Source organism: Leptidea sinapis, chromosome 5, assembly GCF_905404315.1.
Source record: "Leptidea sinapis chromosome 5, ilLepSina1.1, whole genome shotgun sequence".
In the NCBI taxonomy this organism is placed as follows: domain Eukaryota; kingdom Metazoa; phylum Arthropoda; class Insecta; order Lepidoptera; family Pieridae; genus Leptidea; species Leptidea sinapis.
The window spans coordinates 3,248,983-3,270,792 of record NC_066269.1 but is presented as its reverse complement, the minus strand read 5'-3'; the positions used below and the strand labels follow the sequence as shown (position 1 = coordinate 3,270,792).

The following is a 21,810-nucleotide window of genomic DNA, read 5'->3' as shown; positions in this document are numbered from 1 at the left end:
TATGGCCACAAATACTTATATATTATCGTTTTACACTTTTTCACAACGCACCACGGCATTTTTAAAAAAAATTATTGAGACGCAAACTGATCTGTCACAGACGACAATTCTCATTACGGCCGCCTATCGGCCTGTAGTAGTGGAAGTGTGTGCGTGGGGCTATGTATTTACAAGTTAGTTGGCTTGTTTTGGAGCTACACTGTTATGTAAGGTGACACGGAGTCTTTATTTTTTACTAGTCCGTGTATCTAACAGTATAAATGTAATTTGTATTTATATAAATATCTGTTTATGTGTGTATTATATATCTATCCTACATTATATTAATTTATTGCCTTACGAGGGCTGCACTAAAAGTATCGGGAATGGAATATTTCCACTGTTCCTGTCATATTAAAATCTTTTAAATTGAAAACTCCTTGGTTTTAAAAATCGAATACCATTTATTTATTTAAAAAAAGTTTTTCGGTCTTGTCACAAGGTCGAGGTCTTAATTGCGCTACCATAACTATTATATACAAATAGTAACATTATGTATTTTTAGTGTAAAAAGGTATTTTCATTCTTTCATTCATTATGTCAATGAATTATATTTAGTTGTTTCACGATAGATTTAGTATAATAATAGTTGATATACCTTTTTTAATTTAAAAAATTATTAGTTGGTAAGGAATTAGTGAAATTACTGGGCTAATGAGACTTAACAACTTATGTCTCAAGGTGACGAGCGCAATTGTAGTGCCGCTCAGAATTATTGGATTTTTCAAGAATTATGAGCGGCACTGTATTGTAGTGGGCAGGCGTATCAACTACCACTGAACGTCCTGCTCGTCTTGTCCCTTATTGTCATAAAAAAATATTCATAAAATCAGTTTTTCAATTCAATTTGAGTGTAAATCATACTGATGTATTTTTTTTGGTTACAGTTGCCATCGACTTAATCGTCCAGCATATTTCGGAGTATCTGAAGCGGAGTCCCGACGCCAAGCAGATGTTAGACTACGCTGGGATATCTTCGGTTCCCGGCAGTCCACAGCGCACGGGGAAAAGCGGCCGCCCCCACTAAACGCGCATTTAGTCCAATGATGTCATATCTCACAAAATATTTGTTCTGCACCCTAAAAGAGTTCACAGCAGTTAAGATGTTAGCGACTTATCCATTCAAACTGTACATTGACTAATTGCACAGAAATGATTAAATCTAGTTGCTATAGCTACTAGTGACAGTGCAAAGCTCGTGATAAACGTACTGTTTGGATGTATAGATTAACATCTGTTGCCACACAATATTTGGCCAACTTAAAGAAAGTGTGTGTGTTGTTATGTATGCACGCAAGAAGTTATACTTCTTTGGCCTACCGAAACAAAAATCATTAAAATGATTTATTACTCGTGCTATTCTACGTTTTTAAAAAGAAAATTTGTAAAAATCTTGCAAAGATGTCTTTGACAATTAATTATTAAATAATATATACGGCTGTATGGGCTTAAACCCTTTGCCTGTCCTAATAATGGACTAAGAAACCAAAAAAAAAACGAATGACGCAAACGTCACAAAATTTTAGGAAACAACTTCAACCTGTTACTTTTGTGTTACAGTGATGCGCGCGCATCTTAAAATTATTAATATTTCACTGTCATAATTTTTCATAACGCGCCAAAAGAAGTATAACTTCAAAAAAATCCTAGAAGGATAGTGAGGTACCAAATATTAAAAATAAAGGTCCGAGGACTTATAAAATATTATATTTAGATTATCACACTCTCTAGGGATTTTGAGATTCTAAACTTACTAAATTCTATAGAGTAAGTGAATGACAAAATGTGAATGTAAAAATTGAAATTTAATTTAGTATGAAACGTGCAGTCATTTGATAAAAGTTTGAAATAGTAGTAATTACAGTATGGCGATTGGCCACGAAGTATTATCCGGTTAAGTTTGAAAGCGAATAGTTGCTTATAACGTAGTGGATTTTGGCTATAACCTTTTAATACGAGAGCAGGCATCTGCACGTTTCATACAATTGAGTGAATCGATTTTTTCTTAGAGAGTAAAACTAAGAATAACTTTTCACTGGTTTATTGATAAGACAGTTTGTTTTTATCATACTTATGTCACTACAGAATGACATGAAAGGGACACGTAATTTTAAACTTTACACCGCGTTTATTAAGAAGACATTAACGGTTTAGTCTTTATCTTAAAAAGTATAAACTGTGAATATGTAGGAAAATATTTTTGCCGAAACTTCTAGTAGCCTATTTAAAGTATGCATACATCTTAAGTGTTAATCTCGCTATTCATAACATTTAAAATAATGATTGATTCTATTAATATTCAGAAGCGAAATTTAGATAGATAGGAGAGTGTGTAGTGCTTGTGACTGAGGGAGGTGCTGATGAAAAGTAGTGCCGTGTGATTATCGACTAGTCTTTGCCATAGATCATGTTTTATGTAGATGGAGCGTCATGTCAGTCATGAGATTATAAATGATGGCCTGTGAGGTAACATTTCATTGTTTTTATATTATTATTATTATTAAATGTTATTGTCCGCACTTTAAAAGACCGATGGTCAAGATATAGCGCCATTTTGTGTTTACAAAAATTTGTGATGGCTGCCGTGGCATATAAGATATACTCGATGTCATCACTTGCTTTATATTTTTTTACCACGAATCTCTGTGAAGCAAAACTATTTTGGCCAAAACAATGAGACAATCTGAAATATCTCTCCATCTGCACTAGATTATGTAACTCGAAGAAGCTCAATGGCTTTCGTACTTATATTATATTCCTATATGAGTTGAGTCCAGGAGTTTTGGCACTAAAATGCCGCTGTGTTTCAATTAAATTAATTATTTTATAATTATTAATAAATTATTAAAATATTCACTATAATATCAGGCCCTAACGATACATTATTCAGTATAACACATAGTTATGCTATTTTATTTATTTGCAAAATATATTTTACCGAAATTTCAATGTGAAAGTTAAAAAATGAGTCGACTTTGATTCCACAGTTCAATGTCTGAAGTAAACTTCATACTGCTCTAATTTTGCAAGCATTTTTTTACTGTGACTAACACACATTTATTGGGCCGCAACTCGAATGCTAAACTCATCTTTTGAAAGAAATTTATTCGAGTTACAACAGATTTTTTGATTATTAAAAAACAATCACCACAATTATTATTCTAAGTATATTATATTATTATCTGTTTTTATATTGTTATTGAAAACTGATATTGTTAGAGTTTTATTATTTAAGCATTTGTAATAGTGCTGACTATAATTACTTATTTAAAGTAGTGTTGTTAAAATGTTATGTATTTTTTTTTATTCGTTGTCCTAAAATGAACTTATGACAGTCAATTTAAATTGACAGATATGTTATGCATTATTTCTATGTTGCCATTACCAAAAATATTTTCGTTATTTTATCTATTTATTAGTTTTAGTGATTTTGGGAGTTCGACAGCGTCTGGACTATTTAATGTTTATTAATTGTTGAAAGAGGTTGTGTTATCATTGAAGAGGCTTTGTTAGTAGAATGTAAGTTTTGTATTCATTCTTTTTAATGCACTGTGTTCGTCGCTAGTAGACTTTCAGTAAGTTTAATTATTTTTTTAGCAGCTTATATCTTTATACCAAAGAAAATTAATTATTCTATATAACAATGTGATTATGTGTTGTAAGTTACTTACATGTGGTATTTTTGTTACTAAAATATATTTTATTGATTGACAATTCGTATAAATATATATGTTAGGGCTGATTTATCAAACACTTACAAAGATTGTCAATTGTATTAATGTTTGTATTGCCAAAGATAGATTTTTATGTCTTTTCTATGCGTTAGAAGATCATGCAGGCATCTTGTGATCTTAATATTTCTCTAGTGTCCCAGAAGAATGTTGGCCCGTGATGCTAACAATGATAATAATAATCCAAGCAAAAATATTTGGATAGGAAAAGCATCATAATCGAAAAACTATTCGAAATGTTTTATAAATTGTATATAATCCAATTGCAAAAATGATTCACCTAAAAATCCATTTATAAAACATGTTACAACGTATTAGCAGATAATACTATAATAACTAAATAGGAGACAAAAATATGTTATCTTATAAATAACAAACCAATATATACTGTAATATTTAGAATTTCGTTTACTGCCCTAACATGTGTATACTTCTTTGAAACTTTCTCTAAATTCACCGTAAATTTTAAACTCAAGTTTATATTCACTCACACGAATTTCATTATTTTTTGACATTACACATTTATGTAAGCGTGTACCTGAGAGTTGAACAAAAAGATTTATCAACGATACATCACTCGAACGGTTGGCTCAGTTGTAAGAGCGCTCGCACGGAACGCGAGAGGTCGCCGGTTCGTGTCGCGCATCGTTCGTAAATTTTGTTTTCGAATTTTATTTGTGTAATTAATCCCAGATATGAGGGTTATCACTTTAAAACATAACAAATTGTTTATTAAATAGTATATTATTTTGATTCTCCTTCCCCTTATCGTGTGACGTAATTTATATATAATCTAAATTTGAGTTAAAAGTAACGATAAAAGCTACTTTATCTATAGTGCGATGTAATTGTGAGATTGAAATTACTATTTATATAATTTAAATGACATTATTAATTATACCAATAAATTATTTTTGTATTCGTATGTTTTTAATATAAGTGAATTGTATCGACTTCAACTGTTCTAACTAATATTATATCTCTGTACTTATAGTGAGAATATTTGTATGTGAGCCTTTCGATTGTTGCTAATATAGCTGTTTTGTGGTTTGGATTGGTAAAAACGTGTTTGTAAAAAAAAACAGTGTTTTTGCTCAAATAATTCGAGTCTTCATGAATGGCACAAAATTATATTTATGAAAATAAAGCAGATTTTTATCGAGTCGAGTGGGAAAAGCGCCTCTTTATATTAAATTATGTAACTCTTACTGGTACAGGAGCGATATTACTAAAATCTAAATACGAAGTTTCGTTGAAGGATCGTACATTTTCCTATTACGAAAGTGTTTCGGATCCGAAGATCGATACGAAATTCGCGATTAGACATTTTGTCTTTCGTTTACATTTATCCCAAGTCCACTTGATATTTACTTTTTCGTAGTTTGAGATTAATAAGGTCGTAACTACAACTTCACTTTATATACCTAGTTATGTCTATGGTTCCGAAACGAAATCCGTCCGAACTACTCGGATCCGACGTACGGTAATAGGATTTAATTTGAAGTTCGTCGTTCTTTCGTTTCGGACGAAACTTCGGCTATCGATTTTGGTAATAGACCTCCAAACTACCATCTAGAATTTGCCTATATTTATCTTAGATAATTTATACCTCTATATAGAGCCTGTTCCTCTCATGCAACCGTAGAAAACAGGCCAGGCTTATTACTTCAGTGTGCGTGCATTGCTCATTAAAGAGGTTAACTGTCTACCTCTTTCGACATTTTCACAGATGTCACAGTCCATCTAGAGGTGTTTAAATGATCTTTTTACGTTTTATTTTGTAAATGGCCGCCATGTTTGCTCAAATTATTTGGCATTCACACGAATCGGTAAGTATTCCGTTACAAGGTAGTGCTTTGTAGTTTTCTCGATATTCTCAGACTAAATCTCTAAGACGAATAGTTCGCTTTAAGTACCTTTGTAGTATATAAATAGATGTGAATTCAAGGAAACCCTGGATATATTAGGGGACAGAATGCTCCTCTTGTTGCCCAGTGTTCCTCTATGTCACGCAGGAAATTTTTCGTATCACTGGGATTAGTCAAACATTAGGAGATCAAAATTTATGACCGATGCGCTTTTACCCTGAGCCAACCATTCGAGTGACGCCACAACTTGAGAGTTGAACAAAGACATGAATTATGAACGATACGTCACTCGAACGGTTGGCTCAATGGAAGAGCGCTCGCACGCAACGTGAGATATTGCGGGGAGGAGTCCTGCATCGTACAAAAATTTTGTTTTTAAATTTAATTTGTATAATTAATCCTTTTGATTAAATTTAATAAGGGTTATCACTTTAAAAAGTAACAAATTGATTAGAAGATCATATGGAATGTCATGTTTCTCGTTGATGTAATTCTGCACCGGCCACCTACTCATTCGCTAAATCATCGGAAATAAGTATCTATGTAGCGTTACGACCGATCTGTATAAATACCACTGGATAGGCTGTTCCGTACTATGTTTGGCAAATTGTTGGTCCTATTTGTAGCGCCACTCGCGAGCGTCCAGAGAACTAAATTTGACGTGTAATACAAATGGCTGCGACGGAACGTACAATACTCTGAAGTATTTTTGCATTTTGAATTAATTTCGTTCGTTGTCCGTGTTATTTATAATCCAAGAATCAACGTTATAAAGATTTTTGTATATAGTTTCCCACCATCTATCGATCGTTGTTTAGCTGAGGTCGTCATCACTAGTTTAAATACCACAGACTCTCGCTATCGCCAACAGCGCTAAAATGGCGCATGTCAAACAGGCACAAAAGCAATTTGACAGCCGCCAGTCAAGTGGTAGATAGTAGAGGTCAGTGAGCGTTACTCTTAGTAGGCTGTCTATGAACACTGGCTCGTGTGGACTTCGCTTTGAGAGATTCAACGTTGTCGTTTACCGATACCCTGCAACTGTCCCCTAATAGATCTAAGGATATCAAACAATGCAACAATTGTACAAATTATTATTTCATTTTTCATATTAAAATATTTTATTTAAAAAATTGTTTTTATTTGTCTTAGTAAAATATTTAGCCATCACTTATTTGTGTGTCCCAAAATTAATGGATCGTTCGGCGCCAAAACGCAAATATTGTTTGAATAAAGACTGGCTGGTACGATGGCCCATAGTCGCGCCGCCGGGCCAGTTGAACAAAAAAGAAAGAAATCAAACAAAAACGCGGGAACTACTCCCGCGTTTTTGCCAATTTTCTATGATTGTTCAAAATTCATGGTTTTGTTTTGAAAAATGAGTTCTTCAAGTGACAATAAAAGTATAGAATTAACTTCTGAAAGTATTAGAAGTTACGCAAGAAATGTGATGGATAATTTATTACCTGCAAAATCCCGGGAGAAATATATGAAAGCCTATGGTAATTTTATTGAATGGAGCAAAGCAATGGAAAATGCAAGAGGCGCCAAGAATTCTTCAGAATCTGTGTTTTTGGCCTACTTTCAGTAGGTACTTAGCCAAAACTAAACAACCTTCCACTCCTTACGGTACCTACTCAATGATAAAATTTACAGTCAGTTCTAATAACGACGTAAAACAGGACACATCGTCGAAATTTATAGCGTATCTGAAGAGAACGTCTGATGGACCTAAAAAATTCAAAGTGTTCCTGAGACTGATCAAAAATGTGGAGACTTTCCTTAATGAGGCACCGACAGTCTTTCTTGCCGTAGAAGTGACACACGTGACGTGAGACGTGTAGAGTATACAATGATATTATAGTATACTTTTAAATATCATTGTAACCATAGTGTTTTAAAATACGCATTTTATCGTAACCTGTATTTCGATAGATAAGTACTTGAGGTTAATTACATTCGGTTTTGTTACAGGTAGCTTTTAATTTTCGGAGTAGAATATAGAACTTATCGTGGCAAAGAACTTTTAAAATAAACTCATGATGATGTCGAAAATCACTCGGATGATTTACTGTTACTAAAACTTACATAAAAATTGACCGATCCTTCGTAATCCGAGAAGAATACAGAAATACCTGGACCTGCGTCCTGCTGATATGAAGACCAATCGGTTTTGCATCCTTTATCGAAAGGGCAAGTGCTTCAAACAAGTTATGGGAAGAAATAAAATTTCTAACATGCCACAAGAAATCGTTACTTATTTGACGTTACAAGCTAGCGAAACTATCTAAAAAAAGCGATTCACTCGATTGTATGAAACGTGCACTCATTGACAGATGACGGCTATAATTTTGTAAAAAAGGAGAAGTGAAATCCACTACGTTTTAAGCAACTATTCACTTTCAAACTTAGCCGGATTATACACCGTGGCCAATCGCCATACTGTAATTACTACTATTTCAAACTTATGGCAAATGACTGCACGTTTCATACTAAACTAAATTTCAATTTTTACTTAGGCAAAAAAAGGCCCGCCTCTTATTCCGTAGTATTTCTATATTTGGATATAGCGAAAGCCTTCGATCGTGCCCAGGTGATTAGGAAGTCCGGGAGAGATATGGCTACTTATTGTAGGTACGTGAATAATTGCTTGAAATTTTACGTAAGATTTTGATACTTCCCAAAAATTAAGGTTATCTTTTCCATATCAGTTATATGCCATAAATAAAATAAGTGAATTTATGAAAGTTTGTGTTTCATTAAAAAAAATTATGACATTTAGTCTCGTAGGTATTTACAGGATTTGTTGCTCTTTAGTCCCCTGATACAGCAATACTTAATTAAAATTCCAAACTTTGAAACTTTTCGCGGTAGGTAAATCAAACGGTATGTATTTTTAACATTTTATTAAATAGGGAATGATTTTTCATACACAGTAAACAACAAAGCATACAAAAATAATAATATAAAACCATACATTATAAACTCTCAGACATTGGAATAGCTACCCTATATATTACTCTATGGACAAATTCCTGACTTTCTTGTCCGCAACCCTGAGTGACGCGGCCATTTCTAACTGATTAAATCGAATACGCGCCCATACGATGTAGTCCTGTACCCCTATTATTTGTGCAGCCATTACAGCAGCACTGTCTGGATATATGACAGTTGCGCAGCCAAGCCCAGATGGAAGAGATAAAGATGACCATATATCCTGTAAAATTACAATAAATATGAGCTGGTTGAATGGAATATACATAAATAAATGTTCTGATTTGACTCATAGGTAGGTACCTAAGAAAAGAAAATTAAGATTAATATTAATAGTTAAGAATAATTTCTTTTTATATGTTGTTACTACTTGTTCGCGCCCGCTTAGCTGGGTGAATTTTAAAAGGAAATAAATTAATGAAGGAACGTTGGAATTCAAAAAATAATCGTCATAAACCATCTATTATAAATTTCGCATCGAATGGTGGTAGTTCCATGTTGATACGATCAGTGGTTTAGGCGTGATTGAGCCTCAAAAAAAGACCATTTTCATCATATATAGGAAGATGCCTCGGATTTCGGAACAGGTGGTTTAAAATAAAATACAGAAAAGAATCACTTATGCCTGGTATTTGCACACTCGAAGTATTGTCGCGGTCTATATCTACACAATAGTGATGACCCCCAGTTTCTTTATCGATTTCTTCATACACAGTGAACAACAAAGCATATAAAAATAATAGTATAAGATCATACATTATAAACACTCATATAATTGTAAAACTACTCTATATATATATATTACCCTATCGATAAATTCCTGATTTCCTTGTCCGCCTTGACGCCGTTTCATTGCAGCCGATTTGGTTATGCCTTCCAAATAACCGAGGGATTGGATATCAAATAAACTGCCTTACCTGCACAAGGTTACTAGAAGGCGGTGGGCAGTTGATGACAGGGTAGGACGTGTTGCCAGATAGCACTGGTCCTAATCCGTTGGAGCGTCCTGCGACCGCGATGAACACAAGCGCGCCATGAGTGTCCTCGTACTGTTTCATGATGTGTAGCGTCTCCTCGGTCGCCTTGTGCGCTGAAGTAACGCGCATGTCCACATCGAGACCGAATTTCTTAGCCGCTAAAAGTGTAATAAATAAAAATGTAATATTATCAACAAGATATTGCGAGGGCTCTAAATCACTTTTACATGTAAATTATAGAAGTGAAAATTTCTTTAGCATCGTTGTGATTTGAAAGTCGATGAAACGAAAAAGCGTTACAGTATAAAGAGACATGACACATTAATTCATAAGTTTGCCATTTAAAATATTTTAATGTTAATTCCGTATATATGTTTCACAAAAGCAGTTCGACACGCGCTTGTCGTAATAACAGGCATCGTCAGATGTTGTTGACTAACTAAACATTGATAGGAGAGTGGAATTTCCACTCTCGTAAAAACCGACTTGAAACCTGCATTGGATATATAACAACAAAACTACTAAATTTATTTACAGCTTAATGTCAAACCTTTTGCAATTTTCTGGCAATGCTCCACATCAGCGGCCGATCCCATGATTATAACAACTTTGTGGTGAACTTTCGGTCTAAGATGGTCGAGTTGGTCCTTCACCCAGGCAAAGTTCCGCTTCACTGTGTCCAAATCCGCGGCGGTCACTGTACTGAGATTTCTGTAGACCTGGAAGAAAGGAAACGTTCACTAATCCCAAGGGTAAAAGCTTAAATTTTATTTTTGAAGCGAAGCTCTTATTTGGACGTTCGGGCCGCCCGTTGCGCGGGCTCTCTAACCAAACTAAGCGTCAGATTTTAGCGTTACACGAGAGCGTCAGATGTAGGACCGTTACACGATTTTTATAAAAAAAACGCAGTCTATAATGAATGGGTGGTAGTTTGTGATTTTAGTGATTTCGAATCTTATTTTGAATAAAAATATTTGAATTTGGTATATTTCGATTGAAAATGTAGTAATTTAATTGTATTAAAATTAAAATCATTATGATCGGTTACTAACACTCTGTTTATATTTTTATGTTAGAAAATCTACTTTACTTTGTATTTTATTCTATACGAATCCGAATTTTAAAAAATCTGGCATTTACCTGTTTGTCCACCATTAGCCTCTTGTCTCCAGACGGCCATAGTCTCCAGGAGTCAGAGTCGATGACGTCAGCAAGAAGAATTTTACCTGTCCGGATTAATATTGAGTATAAATCTTAGTTGTCCAAAGGAAAGTCAGAAATAAAATTATCTATGGTGGGTAACTCATCGCATACCGCCGTTTCTGTGCACCGCAACAAGAATGTATGATGATTACCTACTTCTTTATCGCTTTATACGGAGGGTAAAAAGCAGCTTTCATGCACCACCGAAAAACTCAAAAGGCTTTGTCCATATACAGCAAACGAAAGTCAGCGAAATGTTTCCCATCTCTTTCACTTACTCCGCCACACTCTTTCGTTTCTTTGCATTTTTCGCCGTCATTCGTAATGTTTGGACAAAGCCTAGCTATTTTTAGATGATTTTTTCCATGATTACGGTTAAGTAGATAAATACCTGTATCCAAATGATTTCAGTTTTCTTTAGTGTTAATTCCGCCAATATTTGAATCCTACTGCCACTGAAACTCGTGCCAGATTTTGGGGACTCAACATGTCCCGAGGATGCCTCGTGTAGAGGCGAAACACGTGTCGAATTGTTTAAAGACAAATATTGGCGGAATTAACACTAAAGAAAACTCAAATCATTTGGATAATTATGGATTTCCGCAAAGTAACGCCTACTTCAATAAATTTTATATACCTGTATGTTCATTTATTGTCACCACAGTAATGCCAGGCTATATAATACCTACGATCACAATTTGGTAAAAATCACTTACCGTCGGCATCAACACCAAACTCAATCTTCATGTCAATGAGAGCACAATCGCGAAGACCCCAGGCCTTCTCCAAGATCTCAAACACCAATATTGTCACATTGCGCATGTAGTCCACCTCATCTTGACCTAAAAAATTTAAATAAGTATAACATTATAAGTTTAATGCTAATTTAACTACTCTAAGGCTAGGTTGAACCAACTAACTTAAGCATTAACAAAAATATTAAAGTACCGGTTAATCAAAAAATGTGTCGCACCATTTGACAATTTTTAGATGACGTCATAACTTTAACTTTTTTTTAAATATATATATTTAAAATGTTACAAATTTACATTAATATAACAGCTAACCAAAAATCACAAAGGTTTGTCCGGATTGCTAACACGAGTTGAATTTGTAAGGAAAGAAAACATTAAGAATAGAAAAACTTAATGAAGTAGATACACAAAATTTTACAAAAAAAAGCATACTTAGATCAGGATCGCATTCAACCGGTCATCGCTGATTCATATCGCGAAAAAGTCAAAAAAAACTGCTAACTGTAACTGTCCAATCTACGCCGGTTAAAGCTAATGTTAATTAGCTATCACAAAAATCGTCCCCTTTTTGATTTTAATAGTGATATTCATCATTATAACACTAGAAATAAGGGATTGCTTGTAACTAATTCTAGTAGGCTTCATAAGATACATAATAGCTTTAAGGGTAAATGTATACACTTCTATAATAAAGTCCCAGCCACTGTCCAGGCATTATCTATATAAATAAATTTAAATGTTTTATAAAAAAAAATGGATCTGTCTTAAATCCTATTATTCCACTGTTGAATATCTAAATGATCGGACAGCCTGAGACTAGATTGTGATAGAAATGACTGTACAACATTGTATATTTTTATTTTAAGGAGCGCAAAAAAAAATGCTGGGAGAGTTTCTTGCGCCGCTTCTTCTCTCTCAGAGCGCCATTTGTTTCCGAAGCGGTAGTAGTATCTAGTAGTTATTAGAAATGACAACAAAAAGAATTCTAAAGGAATCAATTTTGAGAAAATAAATGCCTTTTATCTGATATATCACTTTCTATCTTAAACTATGCCAAGGAATACGATGGTGCAACAACTTCGGCAGTCTATGTTAAAGTCAACGTTACCTACTGTTAACGTTAAATTTGACTTAAACATTAACTATAACAGCTAATATGATGCCACCCAGTCTTATAGTTGCATGGTGTGATGAACAATAATTTTGATTGCTCATTTCTTAAAAACTATCCACAAACATTTGACTAAACTGTTCTCTGCCACTGTCAATATATTTTATTCATTATTTTAAATTTAAATTACTAAAGTTTTCCCTGTTGCCTTATATTAATTATTTATACAATGTTTTTCTTATAATGAGAGTTTCTTGCGCCACTTCTTCTCTCACAGAGCGCCATTTGTTTCCGAAGCGGTAGTAGTAACTATTATATAAGAAATGACATCAAAAAGAATGCTAAAGGAATCAATTTTGAGAAAATAAATGCTTTTTATGCCTATATGTGAAACGAAGAGGCTCATTAGAAAACAAAAATGATGAGAGTGAAATTTTAAGATGCGCGCGCATCACTGTAACACTAATATAACAGGGTGAAGTTGGTTCCTTAAATTTTCTCACGTTTGAGACATTCGGTAATTTTTTTTGGTTATACTACGAAAACTCCTGAACCGAACAGAATAATACTTATACCATAAGATATGCAGCGAGAAAGTTTTAGCCTTAGATTAATGATTGGTCTCCGCTGCGTTCCAACCAGATACCGCAGGCGTAGTCGCAAAGTGCGGCAACTAATACTACGCCTTAGTGGGCGTACTCGAGCCAGTCTTTGACGTGACGTGCCACATGTTCTGTTATAGTTTGCTAATAATTGAAACTGAAATGCCGATTGGGTAGAAAACCTTTGTAAAAATAATACTAAAAGAAATAAGAAAGACACTGGGATCACATATCATCAGTTAGTATTTTTTATTTTATTAATTTCAATGCGTTACAAAATTTTAAATATGCGACCCACAAAAGCATCTTTTCAAATAGCCAATAAACAATACAATATAAAGTTGCCGTAATAGTAAAGCCATTGTCCTTAGGTTGTACGGTATCTAGTTGGAGCGCAGCAGAGACCAATCCTTAATCTAAGGTATATAATTTACGGTGATTACTTATCCGGAACCAAATTTTTTTTAAACTTAGATATACCTTTAAACTCGCAAAACATATAACTCAACATATTATTATAATTCATGGGCTGGACATGTAGCGAGAATGGCTGATAGAAGGTGGACCATAAGAGTTACCCAGTGGAAAGGTCCTTCAGACAAGGGGAAAACCCTTAGCCCGCTGGGAGGATGATCTGAAAAGATTAGCTGGTATAGACTGGTGCTCCATAGCACAAGACCGACAAGAATAGCCATCTTTGGAGGAGGCCTTTACTCATACAGGGGTTCTTGTTAACCCATAAATTGTTTATATTTTATTTTAATTTAATCTTACACATTACTAAAAAAAAATAACCAAAACTAAATTACAAATACAATGTAAATTGGTGTTTACTGTATAAAAAAAAAAGACTATTGTTAACAAGAAATAAAAAGGCTTATTATTATTATTATTATAATTCATACAATGAGCGGGCGTAGGGTAATTTATAAGGCATTAAAAATACTTGTAAAGTTATAATTATGTTAATATTAAGTGTAATATCTAATATTTTAACTATGTGTGCTGGAGACTCTTATCGCGATTGAGAAGGCTAAGATATATTATATTGATCTCATTGACATTATTTTCATATTGTTCTAATTAACTGAACTAATAAATGATATCGGCTTACCGATTACAAGTCCATTAAAAGTGAACTTAGCGGATACGATCTGTTCCTCTGACCACTGTGGGTCATGGTTGGCGTCGTCTTTGAAGAATGTCTCCTGCTTGGGCGGCGTGAACCGGTATCCCTCTGGTACTCCAGGGTTGCGTTTGAGGAAGGAGCCAGTCGCCAACCGCCTGGTGACCCACTCGATTGGTACCATGTCACATTTCTTCGATATAAACGCAACTGGTGATGCGATTTTGACAAATGCCGTTGGTATTCCTGGAAATTATGAAATATTTTATGTTTAATTGTTTTATAGTATGTATGTATGTAAGTATACAAATTTCAATTGCTTCAAAATTTATGGCCGATGAATGGTACCCGCTCTCGGGCACTTAACAACTAAATGCGAGTGACGCATGATCCGTGAATATTGGTATGTTTGTTCAACTTTCGGGATTTTTTATTTGGAAAGGGGGACAAACGAGCGTACGGGTCACCTGGTGTTCAGTGATCACCACTGCCCACATTCTCTTGCAACACCAGAGGAGCCACAGAAGCGTTGCCGGCCTTTAAGGAAGGTGTACGTGCTTTTTTTGAAGATACCCGAAGGTGTCGTGTTGTCCCGGAAACACCGCACAAGTAAGCTCATTCCACAGCTTTAGTAAGTGGAAGAAAGCTCCTTGAAAACCGCACTATGGAGGATCGCCACACATTCAGATGGTGGTAATGATATCGTAATCTGTAGCGTGTCATCGTGGTGATTTTCGGCGGCAGGAATCAGGTAAAATAATTCTAAAGAACACTCCACGTGATAGATGCGGTCTTCCGTCTCTCCGCAACGCCAAGTGATCCAGCCGTTCACAGAGCACTGGGTGGGGTGAATTGGGGAGTTCAAACTGCTCTACGTTGCAAACGGTCAAATGTACAGAGATGACAGCAATACTCCATACTCGGGCATCCAATACGTTCGGTGAAAGAACAACAGCTTACACAGCACCTAGACTGATTAATAAACTGCCACGTGACTTTAGCGACTCGTTGACTGAGACAAATTTAAAACAGAATTTAATAAAATACTTTTTAAGACCTGACTGACCACCGACCAACTTATCGTGCTTAACTATTATTTGTATCAAGTACTTTTACTTTTATTTATAAAATTATAAGTTTATGTATAGCTAAGTTTCTAACGTATGTGAACTATTTTTTCTTTTGTTAATTTAACTCTGTTGGTGTAGACTAAATTTAGCAATTGTACAAACCTCAGTGGTTTTTATTGCTTTGAAACCTCCATGTAAAATTTGTATTTTATTAATAAATAATTATAAAAAAAATATGTGCCCAGCTTGAAGTATATACATATGTGCTAGAAAATACAGAGAGAATACACATCTCTACGCGAAGCCAAATAATCAATACGATAGGAGATTACTTGATCGTCGATGACTCGAGCTGCTCTTCGTTGTATGCGGTCTAATGGAAGAAGCTGGTACTGGGGATGGTCCGCCTAGAGGTGAGAACAGTACTCCATATAATGCCAAAGCATTTGTAAATTCTATATTAATATTGTGAAACTGAAGCAAATAAGCTGTTGTTTTACGAAGCCGTAGTTTTGTTAACTTCGCGACCTGTTGATGTAACCGGTTGATAATATTGTAACATCTTATTATCAACATGTTTATAAGGTCATACGATTGAGATAATGTATCAACCTACCTATATGAGAACATGGCCTGTTGATAAACGAACACTGTCAGTCCTCAGGTTGGGAAAATAACTTAATATAATCACGTGTACTGTTTATAATAATATATATATTATAAATAGTTTGTTTATGATATTGGTTTTATACATCTACCAGCTGACCGACAGACGTTGTTACATCTACATCTAATAAATAAAGTTCTCATGTCGCGGTGTTTGTAGTTAAACTCCTTCGAAACGGCTTGGCCGATTCTCATTTTGAGTGCACATTGGGTAGCTCTGAGAATCGGACAACATCTATTTTTCATCCACCTAAATTTTTTTTTAAAGTTGTTTGATTATGAGTCAGCATTAAAAAATACATACAACTTCAAATTTTCACCCATCTATGATGAACAGTTACTTTTGTATCGCGATTTTAATATGGGCAATACAACGTTTGCTGGGTCAGCTAGTAATAAATAAAATACTAATTTTTATGAATTTGTCAATAATATTTCATAACAACAAGAATTATTTCGTAACGTATGCTGAAATAAAAATAATTATGGGTCCCAAAACGAAATAAAAACTATCATATCTCTCAAGTTGGACTAAACTGCACTCCATGAAGTAATCCCCATTAGAATCCACAAACATCGGGACACTGGATGGTATGCAGATGCGAAACATTCAATCCGCATTTTATACTTTAGTGCACGCCTCAGCGAATCGTTGAGGTAGTGCTCTACTTTTTATGGAAAAAGGTGAAACAGCTCTTCGGAACAATCCCTGTGACACTTCTTATTACATTTTTTAGGTTCCGTAGCCAAATGGCAAAAAAACGGAACCCTTATGGCGTCAAGCCTGTCTGCCTGTCTGTCTGTCCGTCCGTATGTCACAGCTACTCTTTTCCAAAAACTATAAGAACTATACTGTTGAAACTTAGTAAGTAGGTGTATTCTGTGAACCTCATTAAGATTATCACAGAAAAATAAAAAAAAAACAATAAAATTTGGTCGCTCCCCAAACCCCATACTTAGAACTGAAACTCGAAAATGTTTTCTTCATCAAACCCATCTACGGATAGCTCTTCAGAAATTATATTAAGGTTTTTAATATCATTTGTTTCTAAACTGAATAGTTTGCGCGAGAGACACTTCCAAAGTGGTAAAAAGTGTCCCCCTCTAGTAAGTAGTTTTTTTTTAATACGTCATAAATGGCTACAATGAAACTAAAACCAACTTTTATATTATGTTACTTGCTGCTACGGAACTCTTGAACTTGGAAGTTTGAATAATTTTGTTGCATCACTTTGCATATATTGTAATTGAAATGATTTGTAAATTGAATTGAAAATAAGCGCTTGAAATAATCTGTTTTGAAAAGAGTAACCTTAACTTTACGACATGGGTACCTTCAAAAAAAGCGCGTACACCTTCCTTAAAGGCTGGCAACGCTCTTGTGATTCCTCTGGTGTTGCAAGAGAATGTGGGCGGCGGTGATCACTTAACACCAGGTGACCCGTACGCTCGTTTGTCCTCCTATTCCATAAAAAAAGGATGTAAAGTTTAAAGTTTCCAGTGCCCCAAGGCTGTGTGCTATCTCCTACGCTGTTTCTTCTGCATATCAATGATATGTTGGACACCTCCAACATACATTGCTATGCGGACGACAGCACTGGTGATACCGTATACACGGGCCATGCAGGTCTCTCTCGGGAAATCGTCGACCAGTGCCGGGAGAAACTTGTGTCTTTTATCGAGTCCTCTCTCGAGAAGGTCGCGGAATGGGGTAAATTGAACCTTGTCCAATTTAACCCCCAGAAGACTCAAGTTTGCGCGTTTACCACTAAAAAAACCCCATTTGCCGTATCACCGCTCTTCGAGAACACATCTCTTAAAGCCGCGCCTAGTATCGGATTACTGGGTCTCGATATCTCGAGCGATTGCCAATTCCGTGGCCATCTGGAGGGCAAAGCCAAATTGGCTTCGAAGAAGCTGGGCGTCATCAATAGAGCACGGCAATACTTCAAGCCGGCCCACATTCTAGCGCTCTACAAAGCGCAGGTCCAGCCACACATGGAGTATTGCTGTCATCTCTGGTCTGGCGCACCCCAGTATCTGCTCGATCCATTTGACCGCGTGCAACGTATAGCAGCTCGAATTGTCGGGGACTCAGAACTCTGTGAACGGCTGGATCTCTTGGCGTTGCGTAGAGACGTCGCTTCATTGTGTGTCTTCTACCGCATCTATCACGGGGAGTGTTCCGAAGAGCTGTTTAACCTGATTCCTGCCGCCGAATTCCACCTTCGCACGACACGCCACAAGTTAGGATTTCATCCCCACCATCTGGATGTGTGGCGGTCCTCTACAGTGCGGTTTTCAAGGAGCTTTCTCCCTCGTACTGCAAAGCTATGGAATGAGCTTCCATGTGCGGTGTTTCCGGGACAATACGACATAGGTACCTTCAAAAAAGCGCGTACACCTTCCTTAAAGGCCGGCAACGCTCTTGTGATTCCTCTGGTGTTGCAAGAGAATGTGGGCGGCGGTGATCACTTAACACCAGGTGACCCGTACGCTCGTTTGTCCTCCTATTCCATAAAAAAAAAGTAACCTCAGAGTTTCTTGCTCATTCTTCTCTAAGGCAATCTTACTTCCGATTTCCGAATGAGCTGTATAAAATTAATACATATTTCGAGTGTAATGTTATTTACCTATAAAATAAAATATTTTTGATTTGATTGTGATTTATTTTGAATAGGTATCTACTGCGACTGCTTAAATTGTAGTCTTTTAGGTACCTGCAGCTTTTAGGATCTCGAAAACTTTAGCATTGGTCTGGTTGGAAATGGCCGCTTTGCCTTCCATGTCGTGTGCTTTGACCCCATCTCCAGCAGTAATTCTGTCCTTGTTGATCAAAATACAATGTCCGGTCTCTTCAGGTAAGTCGAACACCTGCTTCGTTTTGCCCTCGATTAGTAACTTGCCCAGCTTGAATCCAGCAACTGAAAAATAAATAGAATATGATATATACATACTCTTAAGTATATTATGACAGCTTCTTGGTGAAACGAATATGTCACGTCACTATTGTTGTGGGACATCACTAGAGCGTCTTCGAATATGGCGTCTTTACTACCGCGGTCCGTTAGTCGTAAGCATAATCCCTACTTAATATTATTAATGTGAATGTAACTTTGTTTGTTACGCTTTCACGCCTAAACCACTGAACCGATTTTCATGAAATTTAGGATAGAGATAGACAGGAGCTTGAAAAAGGACATATGCATTTTTTCCCGGAAAAATCCATGCTTCACACGGGATTTGTGAAAAACTAAAATTCACCTCGATTCTCTATAACTATACCGATAGTAGGTTTAGTTTGTCTGTATCTTGGAAACGGGAGCGAAAACGGGAACCCGAACGAAATAGGACATGTGATAATCTTCAATTCGAAACTTTTTATTAATTTTAACAACCCTATATCTACGTAGGACTGACCACGTAGTAGCAATATCTCAATAAAAATTAAGTTAAGTCGTAGTATAGTATATTGTTAACCTAGGGTCGAAAAAGCAATTCCCAAGGTATTGAGACTATTGTCCGAGTAGGAATTGATTCTTTTACCCGTGTTAAGCACTTTACTTTTCATTTCGAATATGAGGAAAATAAAACTAGTTGTTTATCTAAACTATTTATTGATATTAAATCATAATATTAGTATTACCTATTTAAAATTAATTATTGTCAAATTAGGATAATTTGGGACGACTTTTTAAATTTTAAATATGGAACTCTCCGCGTAATTGTTGCGGCTTATTCCGCTCAAATAAGTTTGCGCTAAGTAAGCTGGCTGTTTAGAAAGTCACATGGCCGCAGCTTTTTTTTACATAAAACTCTTCACAGCTGAAAGCAGTTCTATTTTTGACGTTCATTCCAGCCCTTAGGTGGAAAGTAATTTGTATGAGTTTTTCCCTCTCTATGGAGGGAAGCAGCATTTTCCACCCAATAATCAGATCAAGACAACGTTACTTTCCGAGTATGAGAAATAAAAAAACATGTCTCTACTTTTCGATTATATCAATGGGTTTTGCCCGATTGCACATATCTATTTGACATTTTCTTGACATTATTAGACATTATAAGTTCACGATATATGATTGCTTTTTGGTTAAACGCTTCAAACATATCTATAAAACTATAAATCTACGTAGCAGACGATGTTTCAATTATTTGATAACCCCACGATGCACCTATGTGCTTTTATAAAATGATCGCAGAAATTTTCAAAACAGAATATGTATTACGAAATTCAAAATAATTGTTAAAAAATATTTATGTGGTAAAGCTTACTATAATATTATATAATATGACTTTATTAATCACCACAGATTGGGAAGGGAGCACTCAGGCTATTAAGTTATAATTTTGATTTAAATGAAATTTTATAAAAATTAAGATTATTGGCGGGCTTCTGCCAAGTTTATTTCGCCCGTTTTTCGCAGGTCTGAGGCATAAATTTTCGTTTTAGACGTTAAGAGATTTCATTATATTATCCTATTTTAAATATTTGAATTCCATTTTAGGAACCGTATGGTTCTCTAATATCTTAGTCTAATATCATAAAGAAAAAATACTGTATACTTTCACTGTCTGTCCATTTGTAACGGCAACATTTACCGCTGACAATAAAATTACTTAATTAATAATAATTATTAATGGCAAAGTACGCATTGCACTGTTTAGTTAGTTTTTCAACAGTTATTGAAAACTTTGTTTTCGATATTTCATCAACGGACGGAACCATTAGCGCACAAGTCAGTTACGCTCTTGTCCGCTCGTTGTAAAAAAGTTTCTAGCTTAACTTTTTTTTAAACAGGTATAATAAATTATGTATGTAACCTAATTTGCCTAAATAAGTAGGTTTAGTTTATATTAGATTAAAATAAAAAGTACCTACACTAATAATCCAAGTACCTACACAAGTAATCACAGAACACTATGATTATAATACCATGTAGTATATAGGTATGTCTGGTCTAATATTTGTTAAAGTCAAACAATAAATTGGTAGTAAGTAGTAACAATATTACAAGGTAATAGATCAAGGCTACAGGCAAACAAAAGTTAATTCGCCGGCCATAAACCTAATAAAGACAGTAATCAGTTATCAGTATCAAAATATTATACAATACATAGGATATGTGGGGCACTTCTAAACTCAGACGGTTTATAGCAATCTTGATGATTGAAAAAACTTACCTTCTTTTGGGTGTGCCATTTTTTACGTTGACGGAGCGGTTTTACACGGAATTATTGTTTACGGGACAAAAAGGCGAAGTAGCACTATAGTCAAACAGCGTGGGCCTTTTATTTATAAAGTTCGATGTCTTCGCGTTGGATGCCCGAACGGAGCGAAATGCCACCCATGTGCTTATATGACGCACAAGTTTCAAGTTTGACGGCAACGCAATGATAAGAAGTCGTTATAGCGACTACGCAGTTTTGATCATGGCATTTTTTACGTAGTTAGTATTAATTATCTAAGGAAACTACCATTTAAAGCGTATTTATTTCTTTGTATTTAAAACAAAACTAAGTTTATTATTAATAATAATTATGGATCTGTTAATGTTTTTATACTGTGAGCGAATATTTGTAATAAAAATAAAGGAATTGTAACACATTGCTTAGATTCTTTAGAGTCTAGTTTTAATAAGTTAGTATTGTAACGGTTCATATGAAATAT

General features: G+C 35.2%; 2 protein-coding genes across 2 annotated transcripts in view; one reads left to right on the top strand and one right to left on the bottom strand.

Annotated features, from left to right (window-relative positions):
- Nucleotides 1-6,771, top strand: part of LOC126964679 (uridine-cytidine kinase) — a 32,715-nt gene extending 25,944 nt beyond the window's left edge. Inside the window, exon 6 of the mRNA XM_050807944.1 lies at nt 927-6,771. Coding sequence (XP_050663901.1) covers nt 927-1,066 — 140 coding nt within the window. The 3' untranslated portion in view covers nt 1,067-6,771. The remainder of the gene's footprint in view (nt 1-926) is intronic.
- Nucleotides 6,772-8,529: 1,758 nt separating this feature from the next.
- LOC126964659 (bifunctional phosphoribosylaminoimidazole carboxylase/phosphoribosylaminoimidazole succinocarboxamide synthetase) lies at nt 8,530-21,511 on the bottom strand. The gene is made up of 8 exons (XM_050807910.1): nt 21,324-21,511; nt 18,863-19,066; nt 14,395-14,652; nt 11,529-11,654; nt 10,750-10,835; nt 10,160-10,328; nt 9,550-9,767; nt 8,530-8,855 (listed from the first exon to the last, which is right to left on the bottom strand). The coding sequence occupies exons 1-8, from the start codon at nt 21,340-21,342 to the stop codon at nt 8,655-8,657; spliced, it is 1,281 nt and encodes a 426-aa protein (XP_050663867.1). The 5' UTR covers nt 21,343-21,511; the 3' UTR covers nt 8,530-8,654.
- Nucleotides 21,512-21,810: the final 299 nt, after the last annotated feature.